This window comes from Aphelocoma coerulescens, chromosome 7 (genome assembly GCF_041296385.1).
Source record: "Aphelocoma coerulescens isolate FSJ_1873_10779 chromosome 7, UR_Acoe_1.0, whole genome shotgun sequence".
NCBI classification, from domain to species: domain Eukaryota; kingdom Metazoa; phylum Chordata; class Aves; order Passeriformes; family Corvidae; genus Aphelocoma; species Aphelocoma coerulescens.
The window spans coordinates 16,773,319-16,795,269 of record NC_091021.1 but is presented as its reverse complement, the minus strand read 5'-3'; the positions used below and the strand labels follow the sequence as shown (position 1 = coordinate 16,795,269).

Below are 21,951 nucleotides of genomic sequence, written 5' to 3'. Positions count from 1 at the left end.
CATGGTAACTTGTTTCCTTTCTGGCAGTATAATTCTCTGTGTGTATATATAAACATTAAAAACCTTAAGCAAGGTTTGATTTATACTACTTCATATATTTCAGTAGTGAATTTCTATCTCTTAAGTTAGAAGGCAAGAAAGAACTGATTAGTTTCTACTATTTCTGGCTAAAATATTCCACGTTTCTGTCAAAAATGAGATAGTTAATGAGCTTGATATTTTGTTGAAGCCAATGTACTGAATAGGAAAGGTATTGTTTTTAAAGTAGACAGTTTGGGTACAATACTGAATAACAGTTTAAATTGAGAATAGTATCAAATGTTGGTGAGATTCTTGGTTATGTGTATTCTTGGAAAGGAGTCTGGGAAGAAAAACAGAAGGCTGTATAAATTATATCTTGCTACACATACAACACGTGTAGCATGAACATGTCACTTGACTACGTCAAACTAAGCAGCTTTTTTTTTTCATACTGGGACATGAAACTTCCTAACATATTTTGATGTATTCAGATATTATACAGGGTATTCAGTTGGTTTTTTTTTGTTTTTTTAGTTATTTTAACATTTAGCAACCAAATTCTTAACTTTTTGAAGAATGAGGATAGAAGCTATTACTGCAAGGGTATTTTTGTTTCAGATGGTACAAACTGTTGATGTGTTAGCAGATACATAATTTGTAAAAGTTTAGGTATAATGAAGGTACATATTAGTTGCATATCAACAGGTAGCTGAAGTCCTCAGAGACAGCACTGAATGCATTGGGTACTTTTACAGGGAGGAAGCTTTTAATGTGTGCTTAAGTCTGCAGATGGTCAGAAGTTTTTTCTGCCCTTCATATTCATCTGGCGTATGAACTTAACACTGAGATACTGGGAATGAAAAATTTGGGAAATGTAGAAGGCTGCATCGATTGCTCAGTTGCAGCTTGGATCATTCTTGAGAGCCAAGGTAAACATGGTGCCTGATGCTAATCTGGCAGGCAGCTCTAATTGCTGCACCAGTGCATTAGAGGGCAGTGGGAGTGCTGTGCTGGAGCTGGGCTGTGAGAAGTGTTTTCTAAGGAACGGTGGTGACTGTATAAATAATGCTGTCCAGGGGCAGTATGAAAATGCCAAGGGAGGAATGCTGTTAAAACACTTAAAAGACTTTTTTCCCTTGCTTGCCTTCTATTTCTTATTACGCTGTCAAATTGCAGTTTTGATTTCCAAATGAGAGCTAGAAAGACAGGGAAATGCAGAGCCAGTATGTGTTACAGTGTATTTCCCTTACTCGAGGGAGCTGGGGTAGTGAGCCAGACCTAGGGAAGAGCAGCACACTGCCCTGGCTTCATCTGGCAGAGCTGCTTGCAGGTGGGCTGAATAGGATGTCAGCTAATATGTAACATTCTTCCAAAAAGTTCAGTCTTGAATTATATGAATATAACATTGATATTGCCTCTGTAGTCATGGAGGCTTGGAGGTCTCCTCTGGGTGTCTTCTGCTTTCCTCTCTGCTGAGGGTAATTCTCTTGAGTTTTGAGGTTCACCTGCTCTTGCTTATGAAGAGCATACCTTTCAAGCGGTAATGCAAGAAGATCTGAGCAGCTTGGTCTTCTTTCAGGCTGTGTGATTTACAAATCGGAACTGACTGATCAGCCTTTCTTTTAAATCTGGCCTTTTTAGGCTTCACTTTTTTTAGGGAGCCATATGCAGTATTTCCTCTGACTTGTTCTTGGCACGTAGGCATGAAGTGCTAGAAACTGCAGTATGTAAATCAAACCACGTTTCTTAAACTGGCAGTATTCTGGTGTGGTGGAACAAAAGAAAGAATAACTGTAAGATGACTCATTCCAAAAACAGCCCTTCCTGTCTCCAGATAGAAAGATCAGACCTGCTCAGTATAGTTTAGAATATAAAAATTAGGTGCTTAAGTTTCTTGTTCTGGTGTTTACCTGCCACAAGATATAATACTGCCTATTGTGTGTGGTGGTGTGAAATCTCCTGCCTTTGTGTTACAAGGTAGCCAAGATGTTTGAGTCAGCTATATTCTTCTACAAGCATGCAAACTGTTATTTTAGATTTTAATTAAATTATTATCATCATACCAATGACAGGAGATATGTTGTCTGACAGAGTAAAGCTTTGTGTACTTAATTTTATTCAGGAATAGTTCAGCCAGAAAATTTAACTCTTAGGAGTTAAAACTCTTAAACTCTGTTTTGTGTTTTAGAGCCTGATCAAAGTGCCAGACAGTTTAACACCAGCCTAGGAAATCAGGCCTTTAGAACAGGCAAGCAAATGGGAATGCACTCAGTGTAACAGAAAAACCTCGTATCTGGGTCTGTCTTTTTGTTCTTAATTAACAGTACCTCCCCATGATTTTGTGGGAAGTATCTGTCTGTACTGACACCAGGACTAATGATAGTTTCAAACCTGGCCATCATCAGTTTATCTCATGTGACCAGTTTCTTTAGAACCTAGCCTTTTGTGTCTTGCTCCAGCTTTGCAGCTAGTTTCTCTAGCCTCTTTCATGCATCATGGTTGTCATCTTTATTTTGGCACTGCCTTGCAAGAGGACTTCCCTCTCTAACTTAGAGGGGAAGCTGTTTGAGCCTTCGTCAATTTTGCTTAGTAATATCAAGTCTGTTCTGACTTTACAGGATTCAACAAACTACAGAGGTCAGGTATATAGAAATACTGCATTTAGTCAGCAGAGGGAGAAATCTTGCATTGAGGAGGACTGCAGTGATTGGGATTTGAGTGGAACATTTAGTTAAAAAAATCACTTGAGTTGGCCAATTCTGTGTGACCTTGTTCTCAGCTGGGAACAGCTCCATTGTGTATGACTTAGTTTCTTTATGGAAGTTTGTATAAATATATGCAGCATTTATAAATATACATATATAGAAATAAGGGTAAAAATGGGCAAGTCTGCATAACATGCTTTAAGAACCCTTTTTGATAATCTGTCACAATAGCACAAGGCATTCCCATGCTATGGAACACGAGTGGATCCTTGTCTTTTCCTGTGTGAACTCTACATGTGTAAAGATCAGAGAGAGGAGGCAGCCCAAGGGGCTTCTCTGTCTGGACAGCTCTGCTCAGTTTAATTTTTGGCTGAAATTTTAGAATTGATTCTTCAGTATGGAAGAACAACCTAGACTGGCTGTTTCACAAAACTGTATAGAGTCATTTCAGTACTCAGTAACTGATAATGTTTACTTTAAGTGCCAGATTTGTCAAGGGCTGATTAGAATGTCTGAATCAAACAACTGTAATGAAATACATGACCATGGCTTTTTTCCATTTGATTAATTAAAACCTTGCATACAGGCAGTTTGAAGAAAATAGATTTTGTTTAAGCCAAGGCTGTTGAATTACAGCACTGATAGTATGTCAGCAGTCTGTGTTAGTATTATCTTTATAATGAAAACCTTTAGTAATCAATCATCATATGGTTATCTTGTATGTAATGTTGGAGCTGAAAGTGATTGAGGTAGTGCTTTCTCTGAATCACGAGGTCTTTTTGAAATGGCCACCCCCATCATCTTACTTTTAGGCTGTCAAAGAGTAAGAGCTACATTCATTGTATATGGTCCAGGGAGGTAAGTGATCCTTTGACAGACTTCATTGAGATGCATTTCTTTTAACTGAAATTCAGTTTCTAGGATAGTAATTTCATTTGTAATATAAATAAATAAGCAAACTTTTAAAGCAAAGCTAGATTAATGTGTAATTATTATTAGTGTGTTGCCGTTATTCCCCAAAGAACAGCGAATCACGACACAAGTCCAGGTTGCAAGGTATGGCTGAAGCGACCTCGTTTAATCACCCATAACCTTTATAGCATGGTTTGTGAAAGAGAAATTACATGATTGGCCTATTGGCCCACCACCTCCCAAGGTGATGGGTTGAGCAGTAAGATACCCATTTCCAAATGTTATTCTCACAAAACTGAAAACAATTCTAGTGTTCTCACAACAACCCGCAGGTGCAGAAATGGTTTACATTCTTACAAACTGTTGTCCATCCAGTTCTCATGAGAATGAAAGCTTTCACAGAGAAGCTGTGAGTTGCTGGATTTCTCTAACTGCTTTCTTATGAGAAAGGAAAGTTTCACAGGAAAATTCCTCTGTCAGGCCCTGCTAGCGTCTACATTAGTGTATTTCTTAAGCCTTAAATATACTTACACTGATACAGTTCTGATGACTTTATCATCATTAAGACATCCTCTGATATGGTTGTGCTTAAGATTTTTCCATTTTCTGCTTGTATTTTGGCAGTTGTGAGTTTGAGTTTTATATATTTATAGTTTTATGCGATCACATTCTGGTTGTATTTGATATGTTATTCCTGCACTTCTTGGGGTTTTGTTGTTTATGACTTTCAGTCCAAATGTGTCTCAAAGTGCCTCATCAACTGAATGTTAAGAATGCTGTGGGATTGCAGTAGTGATGACAAGCAACTAAAATCTTTATTCTCTGTCAAGAAAATAAATTTAAGTACTAAATGTCTTTTTTATTCTGAAAATATTTACATGTAACCTATTTGTATGTTGGTGTTTATGTATAGACTGAAAACCAAGCATCTTTCACACATTACTCTTGCCAGTTGGAGAGTATCACCATATCACCACTGATCTACTCACCCTCTCTACACAGAAGAAAAATAAAAACAAAAGAACAAACCCCTTCAGTCCCAACAACCACGTGTACTGCTACAGGCTGGGGGCAGAGTGGCTGGAAAGCAGTCCAGTGGAAAAGGACCTGCAGGTGCTGGTCAACAGCTGGCTGGAGTGAGCCAGTGTGTGCCCAGGTGGCCAAGGATCAGCAGTAGTGTGGCCAGCAGCACTAGGGCTGTCATCATCCCCCTGCTCTCAGCACTGGTGAGGCCACACCTGTGTTCGGTTCTGGGCCCCTCACAACAAGAAAGACATTGAGGGGCTAGACTGTGTCCAGAGAAGGGCAGTGGAGCTGGGAAAGGGTCTGGAGCACCAGGTCTGATAAGGAGTGGCTGAGGGAGCTGGGGGTGTTTAGCCCGGAGAAAAAGAGGCTCAGGAGTGACCTTGTCACTCTCTACAACTCCCTGTCAGGAGCCAGCTGGGAGTTGGCCTCTTCTCCCAGGTAACAGGTGACACAGGATGAGAGAAAATGGCCTCAAGCTGCACCTGGAGAGGTTCAGGTTGGACATCAGGGAGAATTCACTGAAAGGGCTGTCAGACATTGGAACAGGCTGCCCAGGGAGGTGGTGGAGTCACCATCCCTGAAAGCGTTCAGGAAATGACTGGATGTGGCACTTAGCGCTGTGGTTCAGTTGGCGTGGTGGTGTTTGGTGAAAGGTTGAACATAATGATATTGGAGGTCTTTTCCAACCTTAAGGATTCTATGACTTGATACAGTGTGCAATGACTTAAGCTGGTGGTTGTTTTTATAGAGCATCTGGTCAGAGGATGCAATCTGAGGGAGTAATGGTTGTGATTTCAGAATTTCTTTTGGCTCTATGTACTTTTGGTATGTACATGATTTCTTGAATTGCTGTCTGGTAAGACTTTTTTCCAAAACCATATAATGGAAAATCATTTTGGATCTGCAATATGCTAATATTGTCACTTACATATTTTTCTCCCTTTAAGGCAAGAACTTTTGAAGTGGAATGGGTGGGGATATAATGACTCCAAATTCATCTTCAATAAGAAGGGTCAAGCAGAATTCACCGGAAAAAGGTGAGTTGAAAATTTATGTGACTGAAGTATCTTATTTAGTAGTTTCTTTGAAAAGAGTTTAAAAGCAGTACAGTACATTTAATTCAAAGAAGGCAAAGAAGTTGCTGCGTCTCATATAACAGGTTATTAGTTCTGCATTTAACATGTTTATTGAAGTCTATACACAATAGTCTGACATAGTAAAATAGACTGTATGGCTTATTGGAATGTTTATTAAAAATGTTTTAAAGACAAATTTATGTGAGTCTTCTCTGTAACTTGATACTCTGTGCGTTAATGAAATCACACCGAGAATCTGCACCGTGTTCTAAAGCTTTAGATAACATGCAGCACGTCAGTGCAGTTTGAGAATCTCTTAAACATCAACTCGTTTCTTTATTAAACTTCCACCTTGTTTTGGGTTTCTTAACCACTGTGCATTGAGCTATTTCATCCTCTGAAATGGAAAATTAAAACTGCTCTTCAATCGTGTATTCTGTAGTGGCACCACTTCTGATTTATTACCCTCTAACCCTTTATACAGCAAGGTTGTTTTTCTGAGAAATACATCTTTAGAGAAATGACATTAAAATGGAGCCTACTTGGGGATCTCCTAATTTTGTTCCAGTGGAATTTAAACCTGTCACTTGCCATCTTACTGGTTCAGGGTTTTTTTTTCTTCCTGAGTGGAAAGTAATCTTGCAGTTTCTTCCCTGTTTTAAAAAATACACTTTCCATAAGAGTTAAAAACAAAAGAATGGAGAAGTAAAATTCTATCCTTCATAAAAATTTCTTCCTAGTCTTAGAGTCAGTAAACTAGTATGAATTAGCTTGAGTCAAAGCTGCAAAAACCTAACTGGGATGTTGAGCACTTCAGTTGTTAATTTCTTGATTTTCATGCCCAAATTAAAATGCAAAGCCTTGTATAAGCCAGTTCAATGTATAATATTTAGGGAGATGCTGCACAGAAAATCACACTATAGAAGAAAAAAGATAAGGGGCAGGACTACTTTTTTTTTCAGAAGGAAGCAACAAGGCTGCTTGACTGCTGAGTGACTGATATGTATCAGTCGCTGTTCTAGAATAGGAGAATGGTGGTTTTTTTCCGTCATCCACATTGTCTCTGAGAGGTAACATTAGAAATGCCTTGTTGGGCCACACCCATATAGTTTCTTTGGAATAGTTTGCCACAGTGGCAAAAGGAGAGTGTTGAAGTCAAAATAGGATAATAAGCATCTGTAGAGGTGGTGTAAATGCCTCATCCTTTCAGTACCCACTTACAGGCCTGCTGTCCATAAATTTGTCTAAATTTGCAAGTCTGCTCATACTGTCTGCCTGTGCAGCATCCAGTGGCAGCAAGTTCGAGGTTGTGGTTGTGTAAAGTACTTGTGTTTTGAAACAAGTATCCCTTACTGTTTTGCAGGACTAGGCGAGTGATAATTCTTCAGCCTATCCACTGTGTTATTGATTTATAAGACTCAGTCATTTCCTCTCTTGCATTTTCTCTCCATGCTTCTGGAGTCCTGGGCCCTTCAGTTTCTGCTTGTCAGGCCCTGTGGTCTTTACAGTTGTTCTTTGCACCGTCTCTAGCTCCACCAGATCTTTCTGGAGATAGGGACAAGAGCTGTGTGCAGCACTCAAGGTGAGGATACGGCAGTGTTCTACAGAGCAGCAGAAAGGGATGAACTGTCTTCTTTCTTACACCTGCCCAGTTGATGTGTGGCACTGTGCATGTGGGAACAGCCACAACATGTGGGCTGTTGTATGTGGTCAGTGAAGATGCCATGATGCTGACTACCAGTGTGATTCTGCAAAATAATCAAGTAATGGGGTTTTTTTTTTTGGCTTTTGCAATTATCTTAACTTCCATCTTTTTTTGTCTGCTTAAGTTTTTTTTTAAGGTCCTGAATTCCTATCAGTGTGATCAATAAACTCTGCCCTTTGCTTCTTAACTTAATCTTATCTTATCCTTCAGCCTGTAGAAGAACCTTTTCTTCAGTACTGTAGTGGTGTGTTTTCTTAAATAATATTTGGAGTGAACACCTGTGGAAATATAAAGGAATGTGGGACTTCATTGTATCCACTTTATACGCTTTCTGTTTTTACACCCTGATAGAACTCCAAGGATTAGTGAAACAGGGTTCCCCTTTATGAAAGTCATGTTGACTTACAGACCATGCATCAAATGATCTTTTTATTATAGACTCTGCCATCTCCGCAGGGATAGATGATACTTGCTAGTCTGAGCAACTGAAGCTGTTTTTTGGAGTGTGTCTGCAGAAAACAGTTTTTGGGGGGCTTCTTGCACCATCAGTGTATACATACATTGCTTGCTTCCTGAGCAATTATGCATTGCACTCTGTGCAGTAAACTAACTTCTATGCTGTGACTTCTGTCTGTGTCTTAAAAGTTTTGGGGTTCCTGATAGCTTTAGTTTGTCCTTTGAGTAAGTGATTAAGGTTACCCTCGCAAACCGGCTATAGTGATAGTTTGGCAATACTAAGAAGTAGGTCTGGAGAAGAAAACACACTAAGGTGACCTGGGTCTCTGCCTTCCTTGCAAACTCTTGATGCAGATGCATTAAACTTTCATTACTTATTGCACTTTCCTTTTCACAGAATTCACATAATTTCTGTATGGGTATGATGAAACAGTAACAGCTGTCACAGGAGGAATGACTGAACACTGTCTTCCACGCTGAAGAGTCTAGCTTGAGTTGAGATAAGGTTGTAGCCTTTTAGTTCTAGGAGTAGAGTAGGGGGTTTGTCAGTAGAAGAGCTGTGGGGTAGTTGAGATGAGGAAACAAAAAGAATTGATCTTTCTGTGTAACAAGTGACTCAGTTGTAGAGTTGGTTGCACCAGCTGTGAAGGACAGGGTCCTCATAACTGGATTTACAGTGACTGATCTTAGAGAGACAACCCTATTAGGTCTAATGCAGTGACCCAGGTGAAAACTATGGTAAGGATTCTCAGCTGCTGAAAGCTCTTCATTATCAAAGGAAGATCTTATTTCTCCTCTCTTCTGGGAATAGTTTTGCACACATAAATATGCTGAAGGTGTGTATATGTGTACAATTAATAGCAGTAGTTTCTAGCTGTTTTCAGTGTGTCCCCAGCCTTACGTGTTTTCACATGTGGTGCACATGGTCAAAACCAGCTCCTCTGTCCATTGTAAGTCTGCATTTGTCACATGGCTAAGCTCTTGCCAAACAGTTTGTGCTGGACATAATTTTACAGTGCTTGATGGATTCTGATGCATTTTGATGAAGGGGCAACCTCATACTGTTTCTGTTTTCTTGAAAGCATAAGTTGTACTGAAATGGGTTTGTGTGTCTGAGACTACATTGCAGTGTGTCCTCTGTAACTGGCTTGTAAACTCTGGTGGCTGCTTTCTATACTACTGCAAGGGAGAGACCTTTCTTAAGAGTGGTGGGGTGGGATAACTGAAAAGCCTTATGCCCAAAGAAAAGTGATACCATGCTGACAAATTATTTGATTCTGTGTGAAGTAAAGAACAGTTAAATACAATGAAATATGCGGTTGCATGAAAAGTAAATGTGCAGAAGCTTTGCAGGCTTGTAGGTAAAGAGTTTGGTTTAAAACTTCTGTTTGTGTGTACATAGAATTGAAAGAAATGTATCTGACATACATTCTTTTAATTTAAAATGACCCTATGTAATATTGACTTTTCAGGTACAGATTAGGTGGTATGGTATTACCAACTTTTAAGGAATGGATAGAAAAAACCTTTGGAGCAAGTCTGGAGCACAAAACTACCTCTAGAGTAAGTAAATAGCTGAACCAGTTCTTTTGAACATTAGTCTTGGTGATAATCAAGACCACGCTGTTAAAGATGATTCAGCTGTTCCACATAATTGATTTAAATACAGTGTTTTACTACCGCCAAGTTTTTTGGGGAAAAAAAATTGGTTTAGAACTACTATGTGAAACCTTACATGTCTTAGCATGACTTGTGGTTTCAGGATAACTGGTAGTACATGTTTTGAAATGAAAGTTCCCAACACAGGGAGTTTTTTGTCCTGTCTGTAGCTTGCATTTCAAGACTGTAGAAACTGTTAGCCTAGAGGGAATTGTTTATACAACATGAATGTTATTCATGATAACAAAGAAAATACAGGGCAGTTAAACTGTGATGTGTTTTCGGTGTATTGAAAGATGTCAAAATTCTTATTTGACAGTAATTTTTATTTCCATGTCTGGGTGCTGAAAACTGACTACCAGAATACTCAAGATTGAACTGAACATTTTCAGAAAAATAACACGTTGGGAATGCTCTGGGTTTTGTAAGTCATACATACTTTGCTTTTTAGAAAGAGTAACTTATGTTAGAGTCAGGAGACCTGGCTCCCTTATAAGAATCCCTTTGAAGCTTCAGGTTCCTGACAAGATAGCTGCTAAAGCAGTATTGGAAACAGGCTGTGCTTGTACTGTGACTGTAGCGGCCCTGCTTTGGGTAATGGATGGCTACCACCCATCCATTGGTTGAGTGAGTTCAAGATCGCATTTTCTTTGAAGCAGGCAATCTCATAGGGCCTGAAAACTTGAACATTTCTTCAGTTTTCTATTCATCAAGACAATAATTCATCTGCTGTGACTTACAGGATCTCCATCTGCCAATATATTTTGAAAGATTCATCTGGGTGTGTTTTTGTTGACCAGGGTTGGTCTTAACTGGCAGCTGCTTTAATGTGCTGTGAACAGAGGTCTTGAGAACTCTTCCCTTTTTACATGCAGAGAAAGGATAGAGCAAAGTAGAATTGAAGGACAAGTACAGATTTTTTTAATAATACCCTGATTTCCACAGTATGTCTTGCAGACCAGCTCCTCAGGATATCTGCCAGCAATGTTGAGTGCTTTTCTGTTATGTTGTGCTCCTCTGGTTTTGATGGTCTTGTGATCTGAAGCAGGCTGACTACCTTGATATGGGATAGGACTCTTTGGAGTCTCCAGTATATACCTGGACTTCTCATAGCTAGTCTCAAGTACTACTGCAGGTCCCTCATTTTCATGGCTGTCATAACTCCTAGGGTATATTTCAGTTTGTCATGCTGTGCTGGGTTTTCAACTTCTACTATCACCTAAGCATGAAGAAAGTTGTGTATAGGAACAGCAGTAGGAAGCAGGATCTCTTGGTTCATTTGTCTTTCTATCCCATCTCTTCCTGCCTCTGTCATATAAGATTGGAGGGGTTCCCTGTTGCATGTGACTTTTGTGTTTTAATTAACAACAGTAAATGTATCTGCTTCTGTGGTGTTCAAGAACTGTTGATGCTTTCTTTTTTCAGACCAGACTTCACGTAGATAGCACTTTAGACCTAGTTCACATAGGCTTCCTGACTAGCTTTTCAGGGTGCAAATCTTAAAATATTTCAGTCCTGTGAGAATAAATAAAGGTATATTTTTGTTTGTCGCTGTGCATAAGATTTTTATAGATAAATATTAACTTTTTAATCTTGAATATTAAAACTAAAAGATTAAAAAACTCGTGGAAGAGTTATAAAAATCAAGATACTTAAAACCATCTGTGAAGAATTGTTATAGTTTTAAGTATTTCTTGTTACAGAGAACAAAGATCTTCAGGCACTTAGTGTTCAACTTGATATGAAATAGTTCTGTCTATGGAAATCCATCAAGAAACAAAAGTTTAAAATATAAAATGTAAACATAGCTAGCAAGAGTTTTTCTTAAAACAAGTGATTTAAAGATCTTTATTTGGTACCTATTTGTTTGTTTCTCATGTTTGCTATCAGAGTCCTTTGGGCTAGCAAACAGCACTGTGTGAATGTGCATTAATAGCAGAATAGTAAGAGCAGCAGTCCAAGACCAGATTTATGTCGTGCTTACTGTGACTGGCTCCTAAAATCAAGGTGTCTCAGTAGTGGAGTGCCTCTCACCTAACAATACTTAATTTCAGCTTTTGTGTTTGTAGGTGACAAGGTGAATATATTGGAGGGAAATGGCTTTTTTTAGTTGTCTGACACCTTATTTCAGTAAGTACAGCATTATCCTTAAAGCAAGTCAGGATGGCACATATCCTCTTCCAGAAGTCAAGTCATTCTGCATTTTTATTATGTCACATGTTCCTTATAAAAATTGTATCCCAAACTTTTGGCTATCCATTTGAACCTCTGAATGATGTCAGCTGTCAGTAATGAACGTCTCATGCAGCTATTTCTTTCTGAATTATTCCTGTCAGTACTCTTAGTTTCTCCATAATCTTACATAGTTTTTTGTAGGGTGAATGCTTCATCACAATGATACAACTTTCCTAATAAGTTTGTCTTACCTTCTTCAGCTCTCACAGCTTTGAGACTCAACCCATTCAGAATAGACTGCTGCTGTTGTGGCAGATGGGAGACTATTAATTTCCAATTTCCTTACTGTTAGCTTGTTAACTGGTACTATCTACTAAGATTTTATCTTAAGACCCATAATGGCAAAAAGTATCAGCTGCTCTGAAGGTTATGTAGAGCAAAGATAGGCAAAACTCTGTTCTAGGAAAGAAAACTTAGAGGTGTGAGTATACTTTTGTAGAAGACAAACTTCAGAAGATGAAAGCAAAGTGAATTCCATTTTGTTATTCTATTTTTGTATTTGTCAAGAAGCATAGGTAAGGCTTGTCAGATAGATGTCTTAAGTTTCTTTGACTAGGTGGAACATTACTTCAAAATACTTTTTGATGGTGGGGCTGTAAATTAGCTCCTTCAGGCATCACTAAGCAGCCTGAAACCTTTCCTGAGAGCTTTATAGCAAAAGTGCAAGCGCATTCTTCTCTTTGGGTTGGTGTCAGTTAATTTTCCAGCAAGGCTTTCATAGCAGAAGTGTGAAAAGCATTGCACTCATTTAACTGATTTTTGTTCAGTCCCTGATTTTTAAAAATGTATTTAAAATACAAGATGTGGTGGTAAAAAAACTTTCAGTTCTGCTCTCACACTTGATGAACTTTGTTAACAGGAAATAAGCTTCTTGACCAACATTTTCTTTTGAAATAAGACTTGAAGTCAAGAAGTTAGATTTTAGTCATCAGACAAGATTTTTATCTAATTACAGAACTCTTTTACTGGAGGCCATTTGTGATAGAAGATGTATTCCTTTAGGGAGATTACCCACATTTGCTCCATTTTTAAGGAGAAAAAAAAAGCATGGTCTTCTTGGAATCTTCAAAGCACATAAAAGTCTTGAACTTAATGTCTGCAAAATATTTTTTTTAAACTGAATCTTGTAAAGAATTCTTGTTATCTGAGTGGGTTTAAAAAAGTTGACACATGAACTATGTTTTTATGTGACCAATAATCTAAAGCAGAGTTCAGAAAAGAGAGTTAAGTGGGTATGTCTGCACTTTGAGAAGCTGTTAGAGTACTTAGACAAGACATCTGTTGGAAGAACCTGGAAGAATCGGCTGCTAGAAAATCTTAAGCAGGTTTTAAGGTTTTCCCTCTGGACTTACAGAATCTTGATTCAAGGTCTGTTGGTAAGTCAAAATGTCCTGTGTAGCTTCTTCAAAAGAAGAACACCTTTCCAAGGTGTTGGTCAGGACTTTAGATGGAGGCTTTCTGGAAACACCTGCATGTTTGTGACTCAACATGGATTTTATGGAGTCCTTCTTATAGGTGAGGTCTGCTTAAAGTGTGCCAGTTATGTTATATCAGTCAAACTTAGTTTTACCTAGCACTGGACTTCTGATTAGGCTTTGTCCAATTTGGACTTAACTCTCAGTACATGACAGGAAGGGGGAACTGGGTTAGTGAAAACAGAACTGTAAGTAGAAGAATTTGCAGTGTGTAGTGGATTTAGTATGTATTGTAGTACCTTGGAAAGTCTTAAAGAGATATTTTGTTCAGTATGCATTCATAAGCTCACATATTTCTCCAGATTTATCAGGAGAAAGAAAGGTAAGAATGTGCTACTGAAATAAAACTTCTTGTGTGCAGAGTAGGATAAGCTGGGTTGGTGGTTGAAGATGTGAAGGAGAACTGATGTCTTTCTGATCTGGAATAGTTGTGTTTGGGTATCAGTTAGTGTTAGCCTGTTTTTCTTATTTCTGTTGTACAGCAGTGCTGTAAGAGTGAGCCTATCTTTAATGAATTTATTTTTTTGTATTGTAGGCATCCCTAAATGTTAATGATGTACCTCCATCCATTGTAAATGAAGAATTTCTTCAGGATCTTAGAGCCACTAAAATCTCATATTCCCAGGATGCAGAAGATAGGGTATTCAGAGCTCATGGTAAGAGAGCTTCATTTGTGTAACTGTGCTGCCTTCGATGCTTCCTTGTTTGAACTTGTTAACTTATTGTTTGTGTTCCAGGTCACTGCCTGCACGAGATACTTGTACTCAGGGAAGGAATGTTTAAGCGAATTCCTGATATAGTTGTATGGCCTGGTAAGCTTTGTCATCTTCTCTGTTTGAGCTGGGAGGCCATTGTTTACTAAACTCCTGTGCTCTCTAGTCAGGGGAAAGCTGTCTCTTGGTTCACTGACTTCACTCATCTTTACAGAAACGGAAGGATTTTTCTTGTGAATGGTAATCATGATTCTTTAGCATCTGGACTGCAGGTTGGGTCTGTGAAATCCCATCATTTTGTGAAGAAGTCAATTTATTATTAAATATAGCTGAAGTTTGTGTTGACAGATTAATTCGTCACTGAAGTAACCACAGTGTAATGTGAACGTGTATGTTCAGCAAGAGCAGTTGTCAAAAGTGGCAGTCTCAGTTTTGGGTTCAAGGTGTACATGATGCTAGAAGGGTAGTGAAATATTTGTATCGAAGAACTTTTTTTTTTACATTCTGTACTTCAGTAAAAAAAAAGTATAACACCTGTAAATCCTATCAGAACATTTTACAAAAGATCAATGATTTGAAGAGCAGTGCAATCTGAGTATAGGCTAGGCCTGTTTGTTTCTGTCTAGTAAAATGATACAAATGCTTATTTTTTACTTGAGTCATGTGTCTTTGGTCACTAGGAACTACTTCATGTACCATTCTTCAGTAGTGAACCAAAAGGTCATTTGATCTAAGTAAATGTCAATTTCTGTTGAGTTGTATGATTCCAAATCTTTCGTTACCTTTTATAACTTTGATAGCTGCACTGCATTAAAAACCCCAAAATTTTTTATAAGAACGTAGTCCTACTCAGTTTTGCCTCTTTTATTTAGAGGAAAAAATGGGAAGCATGAAAAGAGGCACTGTAAGATCAAATTCATTACTTGAGGCCAGGTACTTGACAGCACTGGTGACTGTAAACAGTACTTGCCACAACTTCTATTTTGTGTAGCTCCAAAAGCAGCTGAAACAAAATGACTACCTTCATTTAAAACATCTCTGTATGACAAAAGCAAAGTAGCCAGAGTTTGGAAGCTGTTTATTTAGTCCTGCTCATTCTTTGCTGTCCGTACAAACTCATGTACGGAATGTATTTGATCTCTTTTTCGATCCTTTTACTTGGCTGTGCACAAGCATTTCCACCTCCCTCTTTGACCAGGTACAGAATGCATCCTGAAAAACTAGATTTCATTAGCAACTCCACTTCTGAAACTGAATGTCAGCCAGGAAGAAAAAGATGTGCTGTTCATCTCTCAGAAGAAACTTATTTCTCACTTAAAATAAATTGGACAGCCTATTTTGAATAAAAGCTTTACATGTGATTTGTTCTCCAAGATACCTAGGTGAATTGTTAACTGTTTGGTGGCCCATCTTGCCCTGAGAATTTGTGGGAACTGTAACTGTAACTAACTGTAGTTAGTTCTCAAATGTAGAATTATTTGAAGTCTAAGCTTTACTCTCTAAGTGGTACTTCTGAGCCCAGCTCTTATTTAGTGCCTAACTTTGAACTGTCTTCCTTGCTGGTGTCAGAAAAGGAACTGCTGCTTTTTCAGACTGCAATATTTAGTAATAAGCACAAATAACAGTACCAAGCACAAATCCTGTTTTTTGTTTGTACTTTTTTAGTTTGCCATGAAGATGTAGTTAAAATTGTGGAATTAGCCTGCAAACATAATCTCTGCATAATACCATTTGGTGGTAAGTGCAATTATGAAATCTCATACCTGTTTAGGTTATTAGTGAAAATGTCTTCTACTTCAATTTAAATATGTGTTCTTCATTACTTGTGCTTTGTTCCCACAACATGTATAAATTAGTTTTTTTCATTGCACTGTTGAAGCTCAAAGTTTCAGAGAGGATTGTGGTCAAACACTACTGCAAAATTATTATAATTTCCTTGTAGACGTTGTTCAGTAGAGACTGCTGTGGCAAGGGGTTTTCAGGAAGTGTTCCAGGTAGAGTACAGCTAAAGGCCTATACAATCTGTGTCCTTCTCAGCCTAAGGGATTAGTGAAGGACTTCAGGTTTTCAGTGTGGATGTCTTTTCCTCTAAGCCTGCTGAAGTAGAGTTGTGAGCTACCTTGTTTTGACATAGAGCTCAGGAAACATGGGGGGTTGGCTTTCATTAGCTCATTCTGTGAGAAGGTTTTTGTTAAGAACTCTTAATTCTGTGGTATAAATCTGTGTGTTTTACTAGGTACTTGCTTATGCTGTAGTACAGCCCTTGCAGAAGGGCACTAACTATTTGAGAAGATGAGTATTTCACTTGAAGACGATACCAAACTTGTGGAGCTGGTTCCTCCCTAAGCACTCTCACCCTTGCCAGGTGCATCTAGAGGGCTTCAAGACTGCTAAAAGTTACCTTTTAACTAGCACTAGTAAACTGATAGAGCTGAAAGCAGCAATATTGACTATTTCTTGTTCACTGACCAGGATACAGAAGGATCTTCAGGTTATTTTCCAAGTTTGTTTCTAGTAACCTACAGTCAACTTGTGAAGTTACTACAGTAGGGGTTGGTATTTAAGGAAAATGCCACCTTTTCTGTCACTGGAAACAAAGGTGATAGCCTTCACTGCTCTTGCAGGGTGTTTTATTAGCTGGTGCTTTCTCTGTACTTACCCTTGGCTGTTCTTCTTGGAGACTGCTGTGGATCTCAAGCATCCTACTCTCTCTTCTCCTATGCCTGTAACAGTCTTTTGGCTTCTTGGAAGCTCTTCTGGGACATCCTAGAAAGATACGTTAGAAATCTCTTAAAAGTCTGATGCTTGATTTTATACTCTTTTTTTTTTATACTTAAACCCTTTCAGTATTTTTGGTTTCAGATAAGTATTACATTTCTGTACTAGACAGACTTCTTATTCCAAGTTTTTTAGGTTGAAGTGTAGTGGCTTCCATAGTGATACCTGAAGAACATATAGCAACTATAGTTCTCTGTTTCTTGAATGGCTTTGTAATTTCTCATCCTTCCTTATTTTAAAGCTCTGTGCTTGGCTTAACACAAGCAGCTGAGATGATCACAGAATGTCACATTTATTATGGAGTGCTGCTAAAGCATTGTCCAGCTCCATTGCTGCCTTGATTTTGTGAAACCCAGTCTGGGAGAAGGCGACAGCCTTAAGAGGCTAATCACTAGCCTCAGACAGTTAACTTTAGTGATCTTTCCTTATTCAGTTCCATATCAGAAAGGAGGGAGAGAGGCATGGTATTGGAAGAAAATCTACCTGAGAATTTTATAATCACAATATCATTCCCATATTTTCAGGAGGGACAAGTGTCTCTAGTGCCCTTGAATGTCCTGAAGAAGAAAAAAGAACAATTGTCTCACTGGATACATCACAAATGGTATGTCTCTCTTAATGTTTTATTTTGATTTTTTTAAAATTATCCTACAGTTACTTGGGTGATCACTAGACAATGGCATTTCTTTATGTTCCAGAGTAAAGTAGGGATGGAAATATTGATCTGTACCATGATGATTAAATTGGTACTCCTTCAGTTTGTTTTTCTCATATTAGTCTGTATTACTTCATACGTTCTGTATATATTTAATAAAAAAAAAAATCACTGTTAAGCCTTATAGCAGCTTTAAATGATGAAACTTAGAGAAAGTGACTCTTCTTCTATATTGGAGTTTGTATCTGAGGATAAATGAAAGGCCAAGAGGAAGTTGTTATTGCAAATTTCACTGGTTTTTGCACTAGACTTCAAATTACTTAAAGCAAATGTTGATAAGATGACCTAATATCTATAAATCAACTTGAAGGATAAAATTTCAAGAAATGACTGGGTTTTTTTTCTGTAGATAACATCTTGAGAATGCGAAGTTCATAGCTTTATGGCAGTCTAGAAATGAAGTGTTGTAAAATTTATTGCTAGTTTTCATCTTTCCATTATGAAGGAGCTTTGTACTTTTTAAGTGATAGATTTATGGCTACTTGGTAATGAGATGCTTCAGAAACAGCTCTGTATCTTTGATGTGAGGCTCTACTGCCTCCAAGTACCTGCTGGGCTTATTAACTCCTTTAGCCTTGAAGGTAAGACCTGGGTTTTGGCTCCATTCTCTCCACTCAGTTGTTCTTCAGTTAAACAAAGGGATTTTTTTCTGCAGAGGTGGTAGTTGCATATTGAAGGAAGCTCTTCAGGTGCCTATGCAGAGTGAAATGCAATGAGTACAGTAGTGACTCAGGCCTTCATTTGAACTCCTTGATTTATAGCTTTGACTTCTGTCAGGTTTTGGTGTGGCAAGGAAATGTGGTTAATTCTTACTATATTGCTTTTTTGTCAGCTAGATACATAAATAAGCATTGAGTCAGAAAATAAACCACATCCATGTGTCTTGAATGATGGCCAGCCAATTCTTGTAATCATTAATGAAGAGGGAAAATAAGAAAAATAAGGTGAAAAGAAGCATTGTCAAAGTTAAAATGTGTGTGTCTTGGAGCAATTAAGATGATTGCTGAAGCTTTAATATTTTAATAGACACTTAGTGGTTATCTTCAACTTATATGAAGGGTCTATATTGCATAAAAACTGATTCATATAGGCATCTGAGATCAATTAAGCAGTTTCTGTTGTAACTGAAGGAGCTGAAGTAGTTGGCTTTGAATAATTAGTTAGCCCATATTTTGTGAGGGGGAGACTCCTGTAAGAGTTTTGACTTAATTCTTTCTGGCTTTTTTGATTTTTATTGTGTAAACATTCCTGGTACAAGTTGGTGAATAAGTGTGTTACTCTCTTGTAGTGGTGACTTCATAAATTGAAACCTGTTGTGTAGCAGTTTGAGGGAGTAAGGAGCCTCAGCTTCCACTGCTGTGGAATAACTAATAGCTGGAGTGGTATTAATAGTAAATTGTATGACTAAGCATGTTGATTCTATAGCATTAGAGAAGGAAATCAACAAAAATCTTAAACACTGATTCGTAGTTTTGATTGGCTTTTCAACAGAATCGGATCCTCTGGATAGATGAAAAAAACTTAACAGCTTGTGTAGAAGCTGGCATTGTTGGACAAGATCTGGAAAAGCAGGTATTTTTATCTGGTTACGTTTCTAGTATTTTTTCATATTTTTCTTAGGTATTCTTCATATCTTCTCCAAATCATTGAATTCTAGCTTAATTCTTGTGTGTTTTCATGCAGCTGGTAAGAATTACATGCAATGGTTAGGAACCCACCCATCCTAATACGTGACCAGTAAACATACAAAGCCACAAGTTCCTGTGGTATAGAGAGAACCATGAGCTCAATGAATCGCTGTAGACAGGATGTAGAAGTGACTTTCAGTCTTTAAGTTAGAACCACTCTGTACAACAGAACATAGTTAATTGTCTGTGTTATATGGTATACTTAAATACAGCTGTCCAACATGATTGTTATCGGTTGGTCAGTGCAAATTGATTATCTCAAATGCTCTGATGCAGTTATCACTTAACGTGAGGGTGCTTGGCCTTTAATTTTTGCGGTTTGACAGCTTTCGTGTTGTAATTCTGAGGGCATCCAGTCAACCTCAGGTGCTGTGCAGATGGCAAAGCCAAGTTAATACAGAAAAATGAGAAACAAGTGACTACTTAATGTACAGGAATGCATGATCTGCATCACAAATAGTTGACACGGTTGCATACAGGAAGCCCAACCAGATGGCTGTATATTAAAACACATCTCTCCTTGAGAGAATTAAGTACAGGCAATTTGCTCAAATTTCTGCAGACCTGCTGCATATCACATTAGGATGGAAGGAACAAGAGATTAAGTGCCTTATTTATTGGCAGCATTTGTGCAAAGTTGGCAGTTATTTAAGTTATAACTTTGTGCAGATGTATATGAATTCGCACCTTGTTTTGAACAATAGAGTTCTCAGTTTTAAAATATGGGGGAGCAGTATTATAGGGTGATATGTAGCACAGGTATGCACAGTAGAAGCAGAACCAATTTGCATGTTGTACATATCCAAGATAAAACTTGAATAAATGGGTGTGTGATCAGGATACTTACTTAAAACCAAGCCAAACAAATACCGAATATTGAATTTGGAGTACGAAGTCAATGCAGGACCTGTAGGATGTATTTTTCTTTTCTTTAGCTTGCTGAAAGTGGCTTCTGTACAGGCCATGAGCCAGACTCCATGGAGTTCAGTTCACTAGGAGGATGGGTAGCAACACGAGCATCAGGCATGAAAAAAAACATCTATGGAAACATTGAAGATCTGGTAAGTAGTTTTAATACTTGTTCTAATTTCTCTGTTCAGATATTTAACTTTTCTAATGACTCACAATGGGAGAGTAAATTGTGGTTCTTCATGTGATACAGTTTTGGCATCAAATCTTGACTGAAAAGCTTGTTTCCTTGCTTTTGGTATTAGTAGTAATAATCCTTATCACTGATCTGAAAGTAATTTTTGTTTGAGTACTTGCTGACTAGCTTAAGGAATTGTTACCCTGTCCTGAGTCTGGTGCTGTCTTCTACCATTCTGGACTCTCTATTAATCCAGTGTAATAATCCCATCAAACTACCAGAAGTCCCATGTTCTTTCCTACCTGTTGTGTGTACCTGAAGATGTTTAGTTGAACTGTCTAACTCTGACAGCAAGCTCCCCACCTTCCTAGATCTCCTAGGCTAGGAGTATTTTTTAAATCAGTAGGCTGATCTAATTGACCATGTGGGCGTACAATGGTGAGATGTAGTGCCACCACATGGTCTGCAGGAACCCGGGAGAAGGAAGCAGTGGACTGGGAATGGCAGTATTCTACTCTTGAATCTGTTTTAGTCATTCAAATGCTTCATCTTTAAATTAACTCAGATAATTTTTTGACTTTTAAGCATGCTTTTTGATTTTAAAGTCTACGTTTTCCATTACAACAAATGCATTGAATATATTGAAGATAAACCATCACTGTTCAGTCTTTGCCTGCCTTTTTGCTTCAAACTTCCAGCTTTCTCTCATAATTTGTACAATAACCCTTCCATGTGTGAATTTTTTCCTTCTTTCCTGCAGCACACTCTAGGTAATGTATCCATGTTACCTCAGGCTTTTTCATCAGCTCATGGTCCAGACATATTTGTTCTGTGCACAGATGTGACACTTCACTGTCAGTGACTGAGCTTGGCAGGAACTACACAGTTTTTGTTCAATAGACCTGGCTGAACTAAAACTAGTAGCACTTACAAAGTGTCATCGTTCCCCTGCTGCCTGAAGTGCTACTGAATAGTATAGTTTTGCTTGTACTGGGAGTTGTGAAGCAGAAGGCTTTTCTATTATGGAAGCATAACTTCAGGCTAAAACAGCTTCTGAAATTTTCATTAGGAGGAAATAGGATTGAAAATTGATTCAGAACAGTTCATGAGTTTCAAAATAGCACAGTGAGAATGTTTCAGGGAAGTGTTTACCTTCTGAGGAACTTTATATCTTGAAGCAGTGTGTTGTATAAGCTGCCTAAAACCCACTTACTGCAGAATCAACGGTTCATAAATTGCATATAGTGAAAATTACTGAGCTACCTGTGCTTGAAAGTTTTAAAACCATTAGCCGAAATTCAGTAATTTTTGCTTCATTTAAAGGCGCCACTAAAGAAAAACTGAAACTCTGCCCTTCCTTGGTATAAAATAGAGGATTGAATTGAATAGAGGATTAATAAAATCCCACATGTGGGCTCTATTGCATGTGCCTGAATAAAGCTGGAAGCAGTAACACTGGAAAATATTTTCTAAAAAGCAACCGTCTAGCCCTACACGTCAGTCTAATGGCAGCTTTTATATTGATAATCTATTTCACACAGCTTACTTCTGTCTTTCCTCCTAATTAAAATATTTCTGTAGCAATCAATGACTGAATTACAGTAGCTTTATCAAGCAGCAGTTCTAAAGCAAAACTTAAGCAAAGCTTAAACCCTCAGTTTTTTCCTCTGTAGTATGATGTATGTTCTGGATTAAAATCC

At 38.1% G+C, this 21,951-nt stretch overlaps 1 protein-coding gene across 1 annotated transcript in view; it reads left to right on the top strand.

Moving 5' to 3' along the window:
• Positions 1–21,951, top strand: part of AGPS (alkylglycerone phosphate synthase) — a 53,175-nt gene that overhangs the window by 6,875 nt on the left and 24,349 nt on the right. Inside the window, exons 2-9 of the mRNA XM_069020577.1 lie at positions 5,612–5,701; positions 9,374–9,464; positions 13,806–13,926; positions 14,008–14,082; positions 15,649–15,720; positions 17,286–17,365; positions 18,968–19,048; positions 20,100–20,225. Coding sequence (XP_068876678.1) covers positions 5,612–5,701; positions 9,374–9,464; positions 13,806–13,926; positions 14,008–14,082; positions 15,649–15,720; positions 17,286–17,365; positions 18,968–19,048; positions 20,100–20,225 — 736 coding nt within the window. The remainder of the gene's footprint in view (positions 1–5,611; positions 5,702–9,373; positions 9,465–13,805; positions 13,927–14,007; positions 14,083–15,648; positions 15,721–17,285; positions 17,366–18,967; positions 19,049–20,099; positions 20,226–21,951) is intronic.